The 14,863-nt window shown below is 39.7% G+C and overlaps 1 protein-coding gene across 2 annotated transcripts in view; it reads right to left on the bottom strand.

The window, feature by feature from the left end:
- LOC137656901 (putative inorganic phosphate cotransporter) overlaps nucleotides 1-14,863 on the bottom strand; it is a 237,376-nt gene that overhangs the window by 83,105 nt on the left and 139,408 nt on the right. For both annotated transcript variants that reach the window (XM_068391285.1, XM_068391284.1), the window contains exon 3: nucleotides 8,095-8,286. In XM_068391285.1, coding sequence (XP_068247386.1) covers nucleotides 8,095-8,286 — 192 coding nt within the window. The remainder of the gene's footprint in view (nucleotides 1-8,094; nucleotides 8,287-14,863) is intronic.

Genomic DNA, 14,863 nt, shown 5'->3' with positions numbered 1-14,863 from the left:
TATATATATATATATATATATATATATATATATATATATATATATATATATATATATATATATATATATATATAAATATATATTTATATATATATATATATATATATATATATATATATATATATATATATATATATATATATATATATATATATATATATATATATATATATATAAGAAGAGGATAACCCAAAACTTTAAGCATAAGTATGATAGTAAACAGAACTTGTTTATCTGAAAGAAAACACATTAAATGCCACTTTTAAGATACCGGGGTATCAAACTCATAAAAGTCTGTATTACAAATCAATGACATTAGCGTTAGAAACGCTCGGCACACATGTCTGCACTTATGCTAGGTTCACCTTTGGAAATGGAACAGTCTACATGGGCAACTCAGTGCCCTCACTTAGTTTGTAGTACGGTATGTAACTACACAGTCACCCTGGAATTAATCGTCCCAATTAAAACCACTGTTCCTCGCAGAGTTAAACAGTATGGTTAACGACACGACCCACTGCTACCACAGATCTCTTTAGTTCCTCTACTTGCTTCGCATAGTGGCGAAAGAACACTCTAGAAGACTTCCAGCCAGTGTATGAACGGAGATGTTCAAAATCCATACAATTAAAGAAATTTAAGGAAGAGGCAACTTTCCTCGGATCGTGACCTGCGGGTGTACTGTCAGGATACGATCTGCGAATAAAATATGTGTTTTCGCTCTGAGTTGATTCAGAGATAAATTTGAGCCTGATGTTTCTCCCCTGAATAGTTGACTACCCTTGAAGTCTGAAGTTCTATGAAGATAGACCTTTAGGCATTCTACTGGACATAGAGATGCATCTTCTTTCAGAGGGCAGATTCTCCAGGGACCCCACCTGTTGGTGGGTAACTCATTCTTGGCGAGAAACGTAGGATCCGGAAACAGGTTCAGTTCTCCCCCATCCAAGAACTGAACACGACCTGCCTCTCTCGAGAGGGCTACAATCTCACTAACCCTGGCCCCGGACGCGAGTGCAAATAGGAAAATAACTTTTTGTGTCAAATCCTTTAACGCACACTCTACATTGCACAACAGAGAAGCGAAATGAAGAACTTTGTCTAAAGACCATGAAATGGCCTTTGGAGGTGCTGAAGGTCTGAGCCTAGCGCAGGCTTTCGGAACTTTATTAAAGAACTTGTTACCTAGGTCGACCTGGAAGGCATATAGAATGGGTCTTGTCAAAGCAGACTTACACGCTGAAATCGTGTTAGCTGCCAATCCTTGACCATGGAGGTGGATGAAGAAAGATAAGTAGAAGTCTGTCGAGATCTCCTGCGGATTCTTGGCCTTGACAAAGGCCACCCATTTTCTCCAAGATGACTCATATTGCCTTCTAGTAGATTTGCACTTTTATTCCTCTAGAAAGTCTATGCTGGCTTTTGAAATCCCGAAACGCTTTCTCACCGCTAGGGAGAGAAAATCATGAGCTGTAATGAAGCGCAGACAGTCGACTTCTGGACTCGCTGAGTCAGAACTGGATCTGGTAGCGGTACAAACTTCAGCTGTAGTTCCAATGCCAGGGGGAACCACACGCTGTTCGGCCACTTGTGGGCTACTATTGCCGCTACCCCCTTGAAGGATTTCAGTTTGTTGAGGACCCTCAACAGAAGGTTGTGAGGAGGGAACAGATAAATCTTGGACCCTCTGTTCCAGTTGAGTGACATCACGTCCACTGCTTCCGCTAAGGGGTCCTCGTACAGGGACACGTACCGGGGCAACTTCTTGTTGTCTTTCGTCGCAAAGAGGTCTATCTGCAGTTCTGGGACTTGATTCAGAATGAAGGAGAATGATCCTGCGTCTAAGGATCATTCCAACTCTATCGGTGTGAACCTGGATAGAGCGTCCACTGTCACATTGCGGACTCCTTGAAGGTGAACTGCCGACAGGTACCACTTCTTCTTTTCCGCAAATCGGAAGATGGCCAACATCACCAGGTTGAGAGGTGGTGACCTCGATCCTTGTTGATTCAAGCATCTCACAACTACCTCGCTGTCTATCACCAACCTTATGTGGATCGAGTGACGCAGGGAAACTTTCTTTAAGGTAAGGAGCACTGCCATAGCTTCTAGAAAGTTTATGTGAAAGGTCTTGAATAGCTTGGACCAAGTCCCTTGGACTTTTTTTCCGATGAGAGTGACCTCCCCATCCCTCCTTCGAGGCGTCTGAGTGAATCGTCACCGACGGGGGAGGTGGCTGAAGAAGAACCGACTTCTTTAGAAGTCTGGCTTGGGACCAAGGCCTGAGAAGAGTACGTGGCCGAAGCGGAACTGGTCTTCTCAGATCTCTTCGCACTATTGATGCATAACTTCTCCAAACTCAGGTTGCATCCTTTAGCTGTGCTCTTAGCACTGGGTCTGTCACCGAAGCAAACTGGAGAGAGCTCAGTACCCTCTCTTGTTCGCGTCTTGATATCCTTTCGGAATCTAGAAGTCTCTTGACAGAACCCGCTATCTCCTTCCTTTTCTTCGCCGTGATGGAGAAACGGTGTGACAAAAGGTCCCAGTGGATTCCCAGCCACTGGAACTTTTGAGATGGAGAAAGTCGAGACTTTTTTCTGTTGATCTTGAAGCCTAGGTACTCTAGGAACTGGATCACTTGACTGGAAGCTTGCAAGCATTCTGTCTCGGATGCTGCCCACACCAACCAGTCGTCCAGGTAGGCTACTACCTGAATTCCCTTTACGCGTAATTGTTTGAGAGCTACGCTCGCAAGCTTCGTAAAAATTCTTGGGGCTATGTTTAGCCCGAATGGCATGGCTCCGAAGGCGTATAGTCTTCGTTGTAGCCTGAACCCTAGGTAGGGGAAGAGTCGACGGCTGATTGGAATGTGCCAATAGGCGTCTGACAAGTCTATAGAGACGGAATATGCCCTCTTGGGCAGTAAGGTCCTTATGTGTTGCAGTGTTAGCATTTCGAATTTGCAATTCACTATGAACTTGTTGAGTGGCGACAAGTCCAGAATGACTCTGAGCTTTTCCGAGTCTTTCTTGGGAACACAAAACAGCCTCCCTTAGAAATTGATGGGCTTCACCCTTCGGATCACCTTTTTTCCTCCAACAGTTATTGAACGTACTCCTCCAGAACAGGGGCGGAGTGTTGGAAAAACCGAAGGCACGGGGGTGGAGTGCTGTACCAGCTCCAGCCCAGTCCATTCTTGAGTAGGCTGTGGGCCCAGGGATCGAAGGTCCACCTATCCCGAAATTTAGGAAGTCTCCCTCCAACCGGTATCATCTCACTTGGACTGCCGTCCTGAGGTCTTGCCTCCCTGACCATGACCACCCCTGAATCCCCTTCCCCTTGAGGGGCGCCTAGACGAGCCTCTGGCTGCTCCTCTAGGCTTTGCTCGAAAGGAAGTAGACTGCCCTTCGAACGCTGGGGTGAATGCCGTGGACTGTGTTGACACGGCCTGGGGTACCCACTGAAAAGTGGTCGGGGTTTGTGCCACGATCTGGGGCACTGGAGGCAATGACAATTGCAGTTGCTTTTGCTGTCTAACAGGCTTGGCTGGCCGAGACGGTAGCCTAGTCCTCATAGTCTTCCTCTTTGGTTGAGGACCCTCATCCGGGGAAGACTTTCTTTTGATAGCCAGGCCCCACTTCTGGAGAAGGTTTCTATTCTCCAAGGCGGCTTTATCAACAACTTCTTTGACCAAGTCGGTAGGGAAAAGGTCTTTTCCCCAAATGTTGGAGGAGATTAGTTTTCTTGGCTCGTGCCTCACCGTAGCCGAGGTGAACACGAACTCCCTACAAGCTCTCCTTGCCTTGACGAAGCCATAAAGGTCCTTCGTCACTGTGGCCAGATGAGTCTTGGCCACACCCATGAACATTTCATGGACCTTGGGGTCACTTGCCATCGTCTCGAGAGTAGTCTGAAGAGACATTGAGGCAGCCAGTCTCTTTTTTGTCTCGAACTCTCTTTGCAAAAGAAAGTCAGACAGCTTAGGGAGGTCCTCGCCGAACTGACGTCCGGCAATATCAGCCTCCAACTTTCCAACTGAGAACGTAAGATGGACGTCCTTCCAGTCTTTGTGGTCCATAGGCAGGGCCAGCGACAAGGGTTTACACTCCTCCAGGGAGGGGCAAGGCTTGCCGGCCTCGACTGCTTTTAGTACAGCCGCAAACCCTTTCTGTAAAAAGGGGAAGGCTCTAGCAGGCGAGGACACAAAGGAAGGGAGCTTCTTGCTCAATGCGGCTACCTTTGAGTTAGAGAAGCCCCTCTCTTTCATCGAGGATGAAAGTAGAGCTTGAGCCTTAGCATGGTCCATCACTATGACCTCCTTCGGCTCTGTCTCCTCCTTTGAAGCTGGTTCCTTCCTCAGCCGGACATAACAGTCCGGATATGATGCGTTGCTGGGCCAGAATTCCACCTCCTCCAGGGGAACTGAGCCCAGCTTATCCGAGATGACGATCTTTCCAGTCGTCATCGGCATGTGCTCAGCATACCTCCATGGGTTAGCATCTGAGCACAAGGGAAGGTCTTTCACATTGAGCTTTTTCTGGGGTCCATGTGATTCTGCAAGGCACTGCATCCGCAGTTCCATTGCAGCCGCCTTCTCCCGATTCTCCTTCTGCATTTGTTGGATCATTCCAACAATAGAAGAGAGGGCCTGTCCCAGCTCTACCGGGAGACCGGCCGATGTTGAGGGAATAGGCTCCGGAATCTGAACCGGAGTAGCCGACACCTCGTCGACCTCTTCCTCTACAACGTCTGGGGCTTGAACTTCATCCTGGGCTTCTGCCAGGAGGTCTTCCTCCAGACGCTCGTCCACATCAGACATCCTGTCATCTAACTGGATGTCTTGCATCGCGACCGCGACTTCAGCATCCACCTGGATGACTTGGGGGATCTCCTCTTGAGGCTAGGGAATCACTGCATCAGCTGATGCCTTAGGGAAAAGATACGCCCTCATCTTCTCACTTGGAAGATAAGGGCCAGAGGTGTTCTTTTGGAAGCCCCTTACCCAGGTACGAAGCTTCTCCCTAGCTATATCCCTTGATTCAGCCGTCCTAGGGGAATCAAAGGCTTCAGTAATCAGGTTAGTGCACACAGTACATACCTGAGGGTCCCAATACCGGAGATCATCCTTGGAGACAGCGCATGCTGCGTGTCTCCTATAAAACTCATGTCCGCAGAGGTTCTTGCTGCGGACGTTGCAGAAAACACTTCCGCACTTCGGAGGGTCCTTCTGTAAAGAGAAGAAATTTCCATGAGTATCAAGTGAACTATGTATCACTGGATATGCATAGTATAGCATAACAATTCAGAAAGGAAAGACACACACTTGTGTTTCCCTCACAACCCATTGTTGCAGCCTTCCAGATAATAAAATCAAATGGTTAATCTCTTCTAGAGTAACCAATGCAAAGTTTCCAGAGGAAACAGGTGGAGCTCACACCTAAGCAATGATTTTAAAATCCTGGATAATAGACAGGAAAGAACACACTTTCCTATCTGTAGGGCAACAGCAAAGGACTGTGCAAGAAAACACACAGTGCTGTACCAAAACCCATACTATAGTTTTCTTCTTACTGTATATGTTATACTGAAGAATACTAGTACAGTATAGGAGGATACGTGCCGGCCGGCACACACCATAATTAGCTTTAAAGTATACTACTTAACAGCTATAAGGCGGCAGAACTCTGGCTCAAATGCATGTGCCGGCCGGTAACAGCCAATGTCGGCCGGCAATGGCTGCCGGCCGGCAACTACACAAGGTAGTACCCAGCTGCCGGCCACACTCTTGGTGACCGGCAGACAAGGGCTGACATTAGCCGGCCGGCAAAGGTACAGGACCGATGCCAGCCGGCAGCAAAAGAACCAGAGGACTACACCCGCCCGGCTGCCGGCCTCATAGGCCGGCAGCCGGGTCGGGTACAGCACTAGAAGAAAAATAGGATGGATGCCGGGATAAGAGTGTACACTACCTCCAAGCCCGGCAATCCGAAAGAGTGCATATAAGAAAGGGGAGAATCTAATTCAGGCTTCCTGACCAATGCCGTCTGGCTCTACAGGCAGGCATGGATGAAGGACCAAGGGAGGTCCGGGCAGCACTCACAATATAAGACCCTTGCCGGCCGGCAGCTCTGCCGGCCGGCAGGGGGCTGAGTCAATTCCACATCCTAACCTATTATAGGTTCAGATTTAGAACGACGTACAGTACTGTAATGGCTAGGCCATTACGGAGATAGAGGGGGAAGGGACAAAAGAGGGTCCTACCAACCTTGCTTTAGTGACGGATCACCCGCAGCCAAGAAACTCATCTTAGCCTAAGGGAGATCCCAGGGGGGAGGCCAGCAATACTTGCCAGCTCCCAGAGCACCAAAGCAAGGAAGGTGTTGCTACTCCCAGGGAAAGAAACTTATCCTCCCCCGAGAACAGCAACAAGGACTAGTCTGGTAGATCACAAAAGAAGGAATCATATCCACAGAAACCTTCGGTAGTGACCTAAGGAGGCTAAGCCACCTTTGTCTGTGTCAGGCCAGCGAGGGAGACTCTACCCCAAGCCAGACAAACACAGACTCAGACTAAAAAACTCTGTTGTTCTGTCCCTCTTTGAACCAGACTTACTGGAACAGGAAGGTACAGTAACACCCCAGTATAGTTTTATCGAAAGTTGATTCAGAAAAAACCACTTAGGGATAAGCCCAAGGCTTAAACAGAGGGAAAGGGATTGCATACCTTCTCCGAAGAAAAGAAAGCAACCGGGGAGTATGAGAAAGTATACTAAGGCTCCATAAGCAACTTAGCCTAGGCACCAAGAGAATCGATTACCTAAATCACCGAAACTCACTCGTATACTATCTTGGAAATATTCCACACAATCTTAAATGTATAAAACATAGCCTAAAGCTTCAATAAAATTTTAATACACTCGGAAAACCCAAATTCATGCATGAAGTACTAGGACCAAACGACTAGGCTACATGGCCTAGCGTAGGCCAGAATGGCGAATACTTCGCCAAAATAATACTAAGCACGAAAGGAAATCCTATGTAATGCTAAATAGCTAAAATTTATTAAAGCAAAACAACCGGGAATGTCGCTCTGACTAACTAAACTTATACCTAGCGAGCGACAGCGTCCATGACGCCTCCGGTAGGCTACGGCTCTTGTAACAAAGATTAATCCTATTAATCACTCAAAAATTTACCAAGAGCCTACATTTATACATAAAAGACATGGTACTCAACTTATCAGAGGCCGACGAAGACGGAGAAGCCATGAAAAGCAGAATAAATCCAAGATTTGCGAGAAACACAGGATAAAACACCGAGTTGTTAAGCTACGCAAAAAGGAATACAGATGGCGCCAGGATTGGCGCCAGGCACGCTTACGAATCGGGAGATAGGGAGCCTTGGGAGCGGCTCCCCCTTTTTCTTTCCCGAATTCGTTTCTTGCCAATTGCCCCCTGCGAGACGAAATCTCTGTTCGGGATGCAGATTGCCATGTGGCGTGTCAAGAATACGTCCTCTGATATGTCGCGATATCCCTTTCAGGAGGGATATTCGCTCCAGGAGTTAGAATTCTGGTACCTTAAGGTAAATTCTCTGGGAATATCGCTGTAGTTGTAATATACCCTAGGAAGCTACCCTATAAGAACTTCCATCAGGATGACATGGCTTGAGCCCCCCCAAAAATATATATATATATATATATATATATATATATATATATATATATATATATATATATATATATATATATATATATATATATATATATATATATATATATATATATATATATATATATATACTGTATATATATATATATATATATATATATATATATATATATATATATATATATATATATATATATATATATATATATATATATATATATATATATATATATATATATATATATATATATAAATATATATATATATATATATATATATATATATATATATATATATATATATATATATATATATATATATATATATATATATATATATATATATATATTTCTAGAAAGGACTACTCTACAGGTCCTCGCTCTAAAATCTCTAAATTAAAAACAAATATAAACTCAGAGTGTCACCATCACTATTATTGAGCTGGAGAATCGAATCGCCATCCTCAATTCGGGAGCCACAAGAGACGTGGCCGCCGAAAGTTGCATTTCTTTTCACCATGGCAACAATTGCAACGGATAGGTTGACTCTGGTCATGTACAAGTTAACGAAGCCAAACCAGGCCATTATTGCTAGAGCTATGCGTGCTGGCATCCACCCTGAAAAGAAGACATAGACCACAAGACTGGAGTATCATTAACAATATTATCTATATCTTTGGTAGTAATATTAATAGTAGCAGTAGTTAAAATTACATAATATTCAGATAGTGTTCTTTATTATGGGAATCTATAGCAATCTATATACATACGTAGCCAATGTGCATATACACTCATGGACACACAAAGCTATATATATATATATATATATATATATATATATATATATATATATATATATATATATATATATATATATATATATATATATATATATATATATATATATATATATATATATATATATATATATACATATATATATATATATATATATATATATATATATATATATATATATATATATATATATATATATATATATATATATATATATATATATATATATATATATATATATATATATATATATATATATATATATATATATATATATATATATATATATATATATATATATATAAGTTTCTGTGTGCAAGTGTGTGTGGTTGCATAATATACAAACATACATATATATCGCCTTAGGACTATTTGCCACGGACTTCTTTCCGTAGTGAAATTTTGCTGCAAGGTCTTTATAGCACGAGGAATTTTTGCCGCAGAATTGATAAACTTTATACATAGGATGAGAGTATAAGTGTATTATGCGACAAAAAGTTTATTGGTATTTAATTTGATAATACAGTCATCTCTGAAAATATGAGAATCAAAAAAAAGTAATTTGAGTAATTCAAGTAAATATGTTATTTCTTAAGATTTAAAAAAAAATTGCTTTTAAACAAACAAACAATTGAACCCACTTTTTAAGTTTTCAGATATTTTTGTCAGTTCAGAATATGTTTATGAATCATTACTCAAGCACTTTTACAATGCCGCCTTTTGTGAAAATTAGTCGTGAATGCGTAAAGTTAGTTGACAATGATAATTTTGTTTACATAATTCACAAAACCTTAAAAAATAAGAAAACAAATATGGGATTATAAAGTAAAATATTTTAATGCAAGAGTCCACGCCATTTGAGATAGTAAATATCATATGATTTGAGGAATCAGTTAACAATGATAAATATGATATTGCATTTAGACTTTGTTTCTTATTCCCAAACCGATTATATTGGTAAGGCCTTCATAGACAGGGAGTCGCTCCAGTATTTCCAATGGGTTCATGGAATGTTTATTAACCGACCATGAATAAACATTAACAATAGTGTAGAAGGGTTTCATAACGCCTAAAAAAATTCGGCCACAAGGACACACCTAAATATCAGGAAATTGACAAACATTTTGGGTAACGAAATGTTTAGCAATAAAAGAATTGACCTCCTAACTTCCTAAGTGCCGAATCATCTCACAGGTGGAAGAAATACAAAGATATTCATTAAATGTAAGAATAAAAAAGATTGTTTCAATGTACGATTATCGACGCAAACTTCACTAGTTATGGAGTATAAAAATGAACTGGGATTGATTCTAAACTTGAATTAAAGTTAAATTTTCTCTGTTTGTCATTACTATATTTTTTTTTATATTTTTGTATTTCTATGGGCAACTGAATTGCCACATTAAATGAAAATGAATAAAGTTTTTATTGTGTAATACACTCATTATTCATTAACTATTGACATACTTCATCATTTCTGCGATAAAAATTCTTTGTGGCAAAAAGACTTTGATGCAAATTTTCCAATACCAAAGAGCCTGTGGAGAAAAGCCCTGCGGAAAAAACTACTGCAGCAAAAATTCCTATAACCATGAACTTACTTGTAAACAAGTTAAATATTTTCAAATTGGATGTGCATATGATATAGTTCTAATTGCAAAATCATAGGAAGAATTGCATAAGACGAGAGAAGATTTGAACAAAGAAAGCAAAAATAAAGGACTTGAAATTTATATGAGTAAAACTAATATAATGTTCAATGAAAATGCATAAATGACAAATAAGGGCTAAGGACGAACCTCTAGAGATTGTTAGTGTTATAAACACACATTAGTGTTCTATCTCATGTCTCTTCAATGTGATATATATAGTTGTTAGACTTGTAGGTTACTTCTTCTGAATAAGTCTATGTAAGTTAATTTTTAAACAGATTATTAGTAGCTCCATCACAGGAGTATGCATGCTTTGGTCGGATGACCATTCCGTATGACAATTGAAAAAGAACTAAAAAAAATATCAAGTTTGGTTATAACGTTTCATTAGCTATCTCAGCATTTTACATAAATATGATAACACATTACTACCGGAAGCCATCTGGTTCAGTGGAGAGACTTAACTGTTTCTCACGGGATGCTTGTATTGTGTTTACTCTTCATACAAAATGTTACATTGCAATGATTTAGCTTGATCTTAACTTTCGTATCCTGTTATGACTTGGCGTTCCCTCAATCCTAACTTCTCTATTGATCCCTTGGGTCATGGATTATATTATGTAATTATTACATTAGCTCGGACAGCTACCTTCAATTAACTGAACAATAAAAAGTACGTTAAAAATATGTTTTCGAAGAGTGTGGCTGGATATATATATATATATATATATATATATATATATATATATATATATATATATATATATATATATATATACATATATATATATATATATATATATATATATATATATATATATATATATATATATATATATATGTATATATATACACATATATATATACATATATATATATATATATATATATATATATATATATATATATGTATATATATACACATATATATATACATATATATATATATATATATATATATATATATATATATATATATATATATATATATATATATATGTACATATATATATATATATATATATATATATATATATATATATATATATATATATATATATATATATATATATATATATATATATATACATATATATATATATATATATATATATATATATATATATATATACATATATATATATATATATATATATATATATATATATATATATATATATATATATATATATATTAGAAAGTCTAGATCAGCCTTGTTTTTCTAGGTTTAATTACTAGTTTTAAGAATCATTTTGTGGCAGAATAGCCTTTGTTTTGTATGAGAATTTGTTTATGTTATCTTTGAGATTTAAGTGTTTAAGTGTAAAGTGCTTAATTTAACAATTCTCAGTGTGGTTAGGCGCCTCCTCCCCGGTTGTTTATATTATCGAACTATCGTTTTAACGATTGTTTTTTTTTTACATACGAGTGTTTATGAACGCGACTTGATGTCTGGACGTTGGTGCTCGGACAGAATTCAGTTCGGGCTTGAGCACTCCCCTGATAATATACCTTAAGCAGCATAGTGATTTGGACTCTGGATGACGATTGTTTGGCAACTTATTTGGACGATTCTTTGGATTACGCTTTTGATCCTTGCATTGATCTGTTGTCTGCAGGTGCTCTTGTCACCTGCGACTCGAGCCAGTTCTGCCTTTCCCTGACGAGGAGGAATTCCCAGGGAATTGGTGCACTTACGTCTCCAATCAGCTGCTGTGGTTTTGGGAGCTTGCAAGCTCGTGAGGTGGCCAGTAGGGAGGCTGACGCCAGGTAAGACATAGAGTGTCTGATTTTCGTTTGGGATTGCTTGCCCTTTATGATTATGCTCTGGCGTTCGGGACCTGCCCTGATAGCTGTTATGACAAGTGAATGACGGCCCTAGTGTTGTGTCTCCTCTGATTCATCCACTGAAGTGAGGAGAACTATATACATCCTTTGTATCATTTGATCTTTTATATATTGTCATATTTAAGACGTGACCGCATAATATCTTCCAGTATGTCTATTATAGACAAGGTTTTGTGTACATTAGTATTGTGTTGATAGGTAGGATTTATGATGGTTTTTCTTGTTTTATTTACTCCGTCTTCCTTCTTTCTTGGAATTAGTATTAGGATAATTTTTTGTTCTGGCCAGCCAAATTGTTGGATCCAAGTTCATAATTGATATTTCTCTTGTCTTTGATAGGACTTAGCTTCTTAGTTTTAGGGAATCCAGTGTGATTCAAAGGACCGTTATTTGTCCTTCCTTGTTATTAAATAATGTTATTTGTAGTTTTAACAAGGTTGATCTAAATTTTGTTATTGTTAAGTATTAAATATTGTTAAGTTTTCTTGAGTATTTGTTTCCGCTGACCTTTAGCACTGAGTTACATTTATCACTGACAACAATTATAATAAGAACTCTTATAATAACCCTAAGGGTTATAACAATTGGCGACCGTGACAGGATTGTTCTCAGGTGTACTCAGTGTTTTGGTCTGTGGAACAGCACTTTGTTAATTTGACAATATTTTCTTTAGTTGTAAAGTATTACCTTTCTCCCCTGCTAATTTTGGTGCAATGGAGGGTTTTGTGTTTGACCCCGCAGAGTTTTTAGGGTCAGGTGATTGTATAAAGCATCTGCCAGTACTAAATAAGACTTGTTTAGTAAGTTGTGCCCGGTGGTTGGGTATTCCGTTGAGGGCAGCGGATACGAAAAATCAATTGTTGGTAGCTGTTAAAAGTAAAGTTGCTCAAGGTCTGGCTGAGGCTGAACATTTGGTTAGGGAGTATGAAGTTTCAGGTAGTAGTGACTCTGAGCGTGAGGGTAGTATGATTAATGATGATGACAGAATAAGTGTTAATGGAGGTCTAACTCTGTTTGAGGATCCTCCCCGGACAGGAACTATTTATGAAGGTCAGGCTAACTTGCCTCTGAAACTAAATGTTTCCACTAATCCATTCAATTCTGTAGTAAACCCTGCGCCAAAAGATCCTCAGGTTCCTGTTTGTCCTTTGGTGGAGTCCAAGGAGGACGGAAAATTTAATTTAATATGTAAACGGATAGAACTGATGAAACTGGAATTTGAAGAGAATGAGAGGGCGAGGCGGCATGAATTGGAGATGGCCAATATCAATTAAGAAATTGCTAGGCTGCAGGGCACCTCTAATCATTTTAGTACACCTCGGGGCAACTCACAAGATAAGTTTAATGTAGGTGCGGCCTTGAAATTGGTGCCAGTATTTGAAGAGTTGAATGTTCCAGAATTTTTCAAGGCTTTTGAACGTGTTGCCACTCGGTTGTCTTGGCCCCCAGAAATGTGGACTGTACTAATTCAATGTAGGTTGGTGGGCAAGGCAATTAGAGTGTATAATGCCTTGGAAGAAGGTATTGCCCGTGATTACCATAAGGTTAAGGCTCTAGTCCTCAAGACATATGATTTGGTTCCTGAGGCCTACCGCCTTAAGTTCAGAAATTTTACGAAGCAGGCCTCCCTTATTTATGTGGAATTTGCTAGGCTTAAGGAGGAACAATTTGATCATTGGTTAAAAAGCCGCCAGGTGGTCTCTTTCTCCGCTTTGAGAGAACTCATGCTTCTAGAAGAATTCAAAAGGTCATGTAGTAAGGAATTGAAAATTTATCTAGAAGAGGTAAAAGCTTTTAATTTAAGTAATGCCGCCCAAATTGCTGACGAGTTTGTATTGACCCATCGAACTGGGTCTGGTAGTTTTGGAAATAAAGATGTGAATTTTCAATCTGCTAGGCCAGTTAATTTTCAGAGGTTGGGCTCTTTTGTGAATACTCGTGGGCAGGGTAACCCACCAGATAAAAATCATAAGCCTGATAGTAACCAGGGAAAAGACTTGAGTGGACAGGACACTCGTGTCTTTTCTGAAGATAATAGGTTTGGTTCTGGCACAGGTAATATGAATAATAGAGGTAGGGGGACTTGTTTTTGGTGTAATAAGCAGGGACATTATCAGGCACAGTGTTATGCCAGAAGAAGGTACCTCCAAAGGAATAATAATAATCCTGTGTCACTAATATCTACTAGTAAACCTGTTATCAGCGATCCCGTAGTTGAAAACCGTCCAGTAGCTAACACTAGTAATGATGTTAGTAGCAGTAGTCAGTCTTCTAGCAGAAAGGAGGCATGACTACTTTATGATAAATATATTTGGCCTGGTAAATTAATATCTACTTCTAAAACTGTTGGTGTGAAATTTTTGAGGGACACAGGGTCAGCTCGGTCTCTGGTTTTGAAAGACTCTTTGAAAAATTTAGCTGCGTATACAGGAAATTTTGTTGTTCTGGGAGGGTTCCCGAACACCGTTGTTTCGGCTCCGTTAGTGGAGGTCAGATTGTCTTTCCCTGGTTAGGATAAAGTGACAGAATTAGCAGTTGTTGAGTGTCTCCCTATTCCTGGAATTGACGGCATTTTGGGTAACGATATGTTAAATACAAAAGGACAAGAGTTGTTCCCCATATTGTCTGTGCATGCCTGTCCTGTTGCAGTAACAACCCGGGCAGCAGTAAAGGCTGCAAATTTAATTGATAATGACGAAGATTTAATCTTAAGTAGTTTAGAAGTAGACATAGAGAGGCCCGGGTCTGTAGATAGTAGTGGTAATAGTGTGGTTAGCAATGTTTTGAGGCCTGATTGGGACAGGTCTTCATTTATTGAAGCTCAGAAAAAGGAATTTAATTTTGATTTGGGTGACACTGCAGATTTGACTAAACCCAGGTTTTGTGTGATCAATGGT

The sequence above is a fragment of the Palaemon carinicauda genome, chromosome 17 (assembly GCF_036898095.1).
Source record: "Palaemon carinicauda isolate YSFRI2023 chromosome 17, ASM3689809v2, whole genome shotgun sequence".
NCBI lineage: Eukaryota > Metazoa > Arthropoda > Malacostraca > Decapoda > Palaemonidae > Palaemon > Palaemon carinicauda.
Note: the sequence above shows the minus strand (reverse complement) of the source record. Positions and strands in the feature narration are given on the sequence as shown.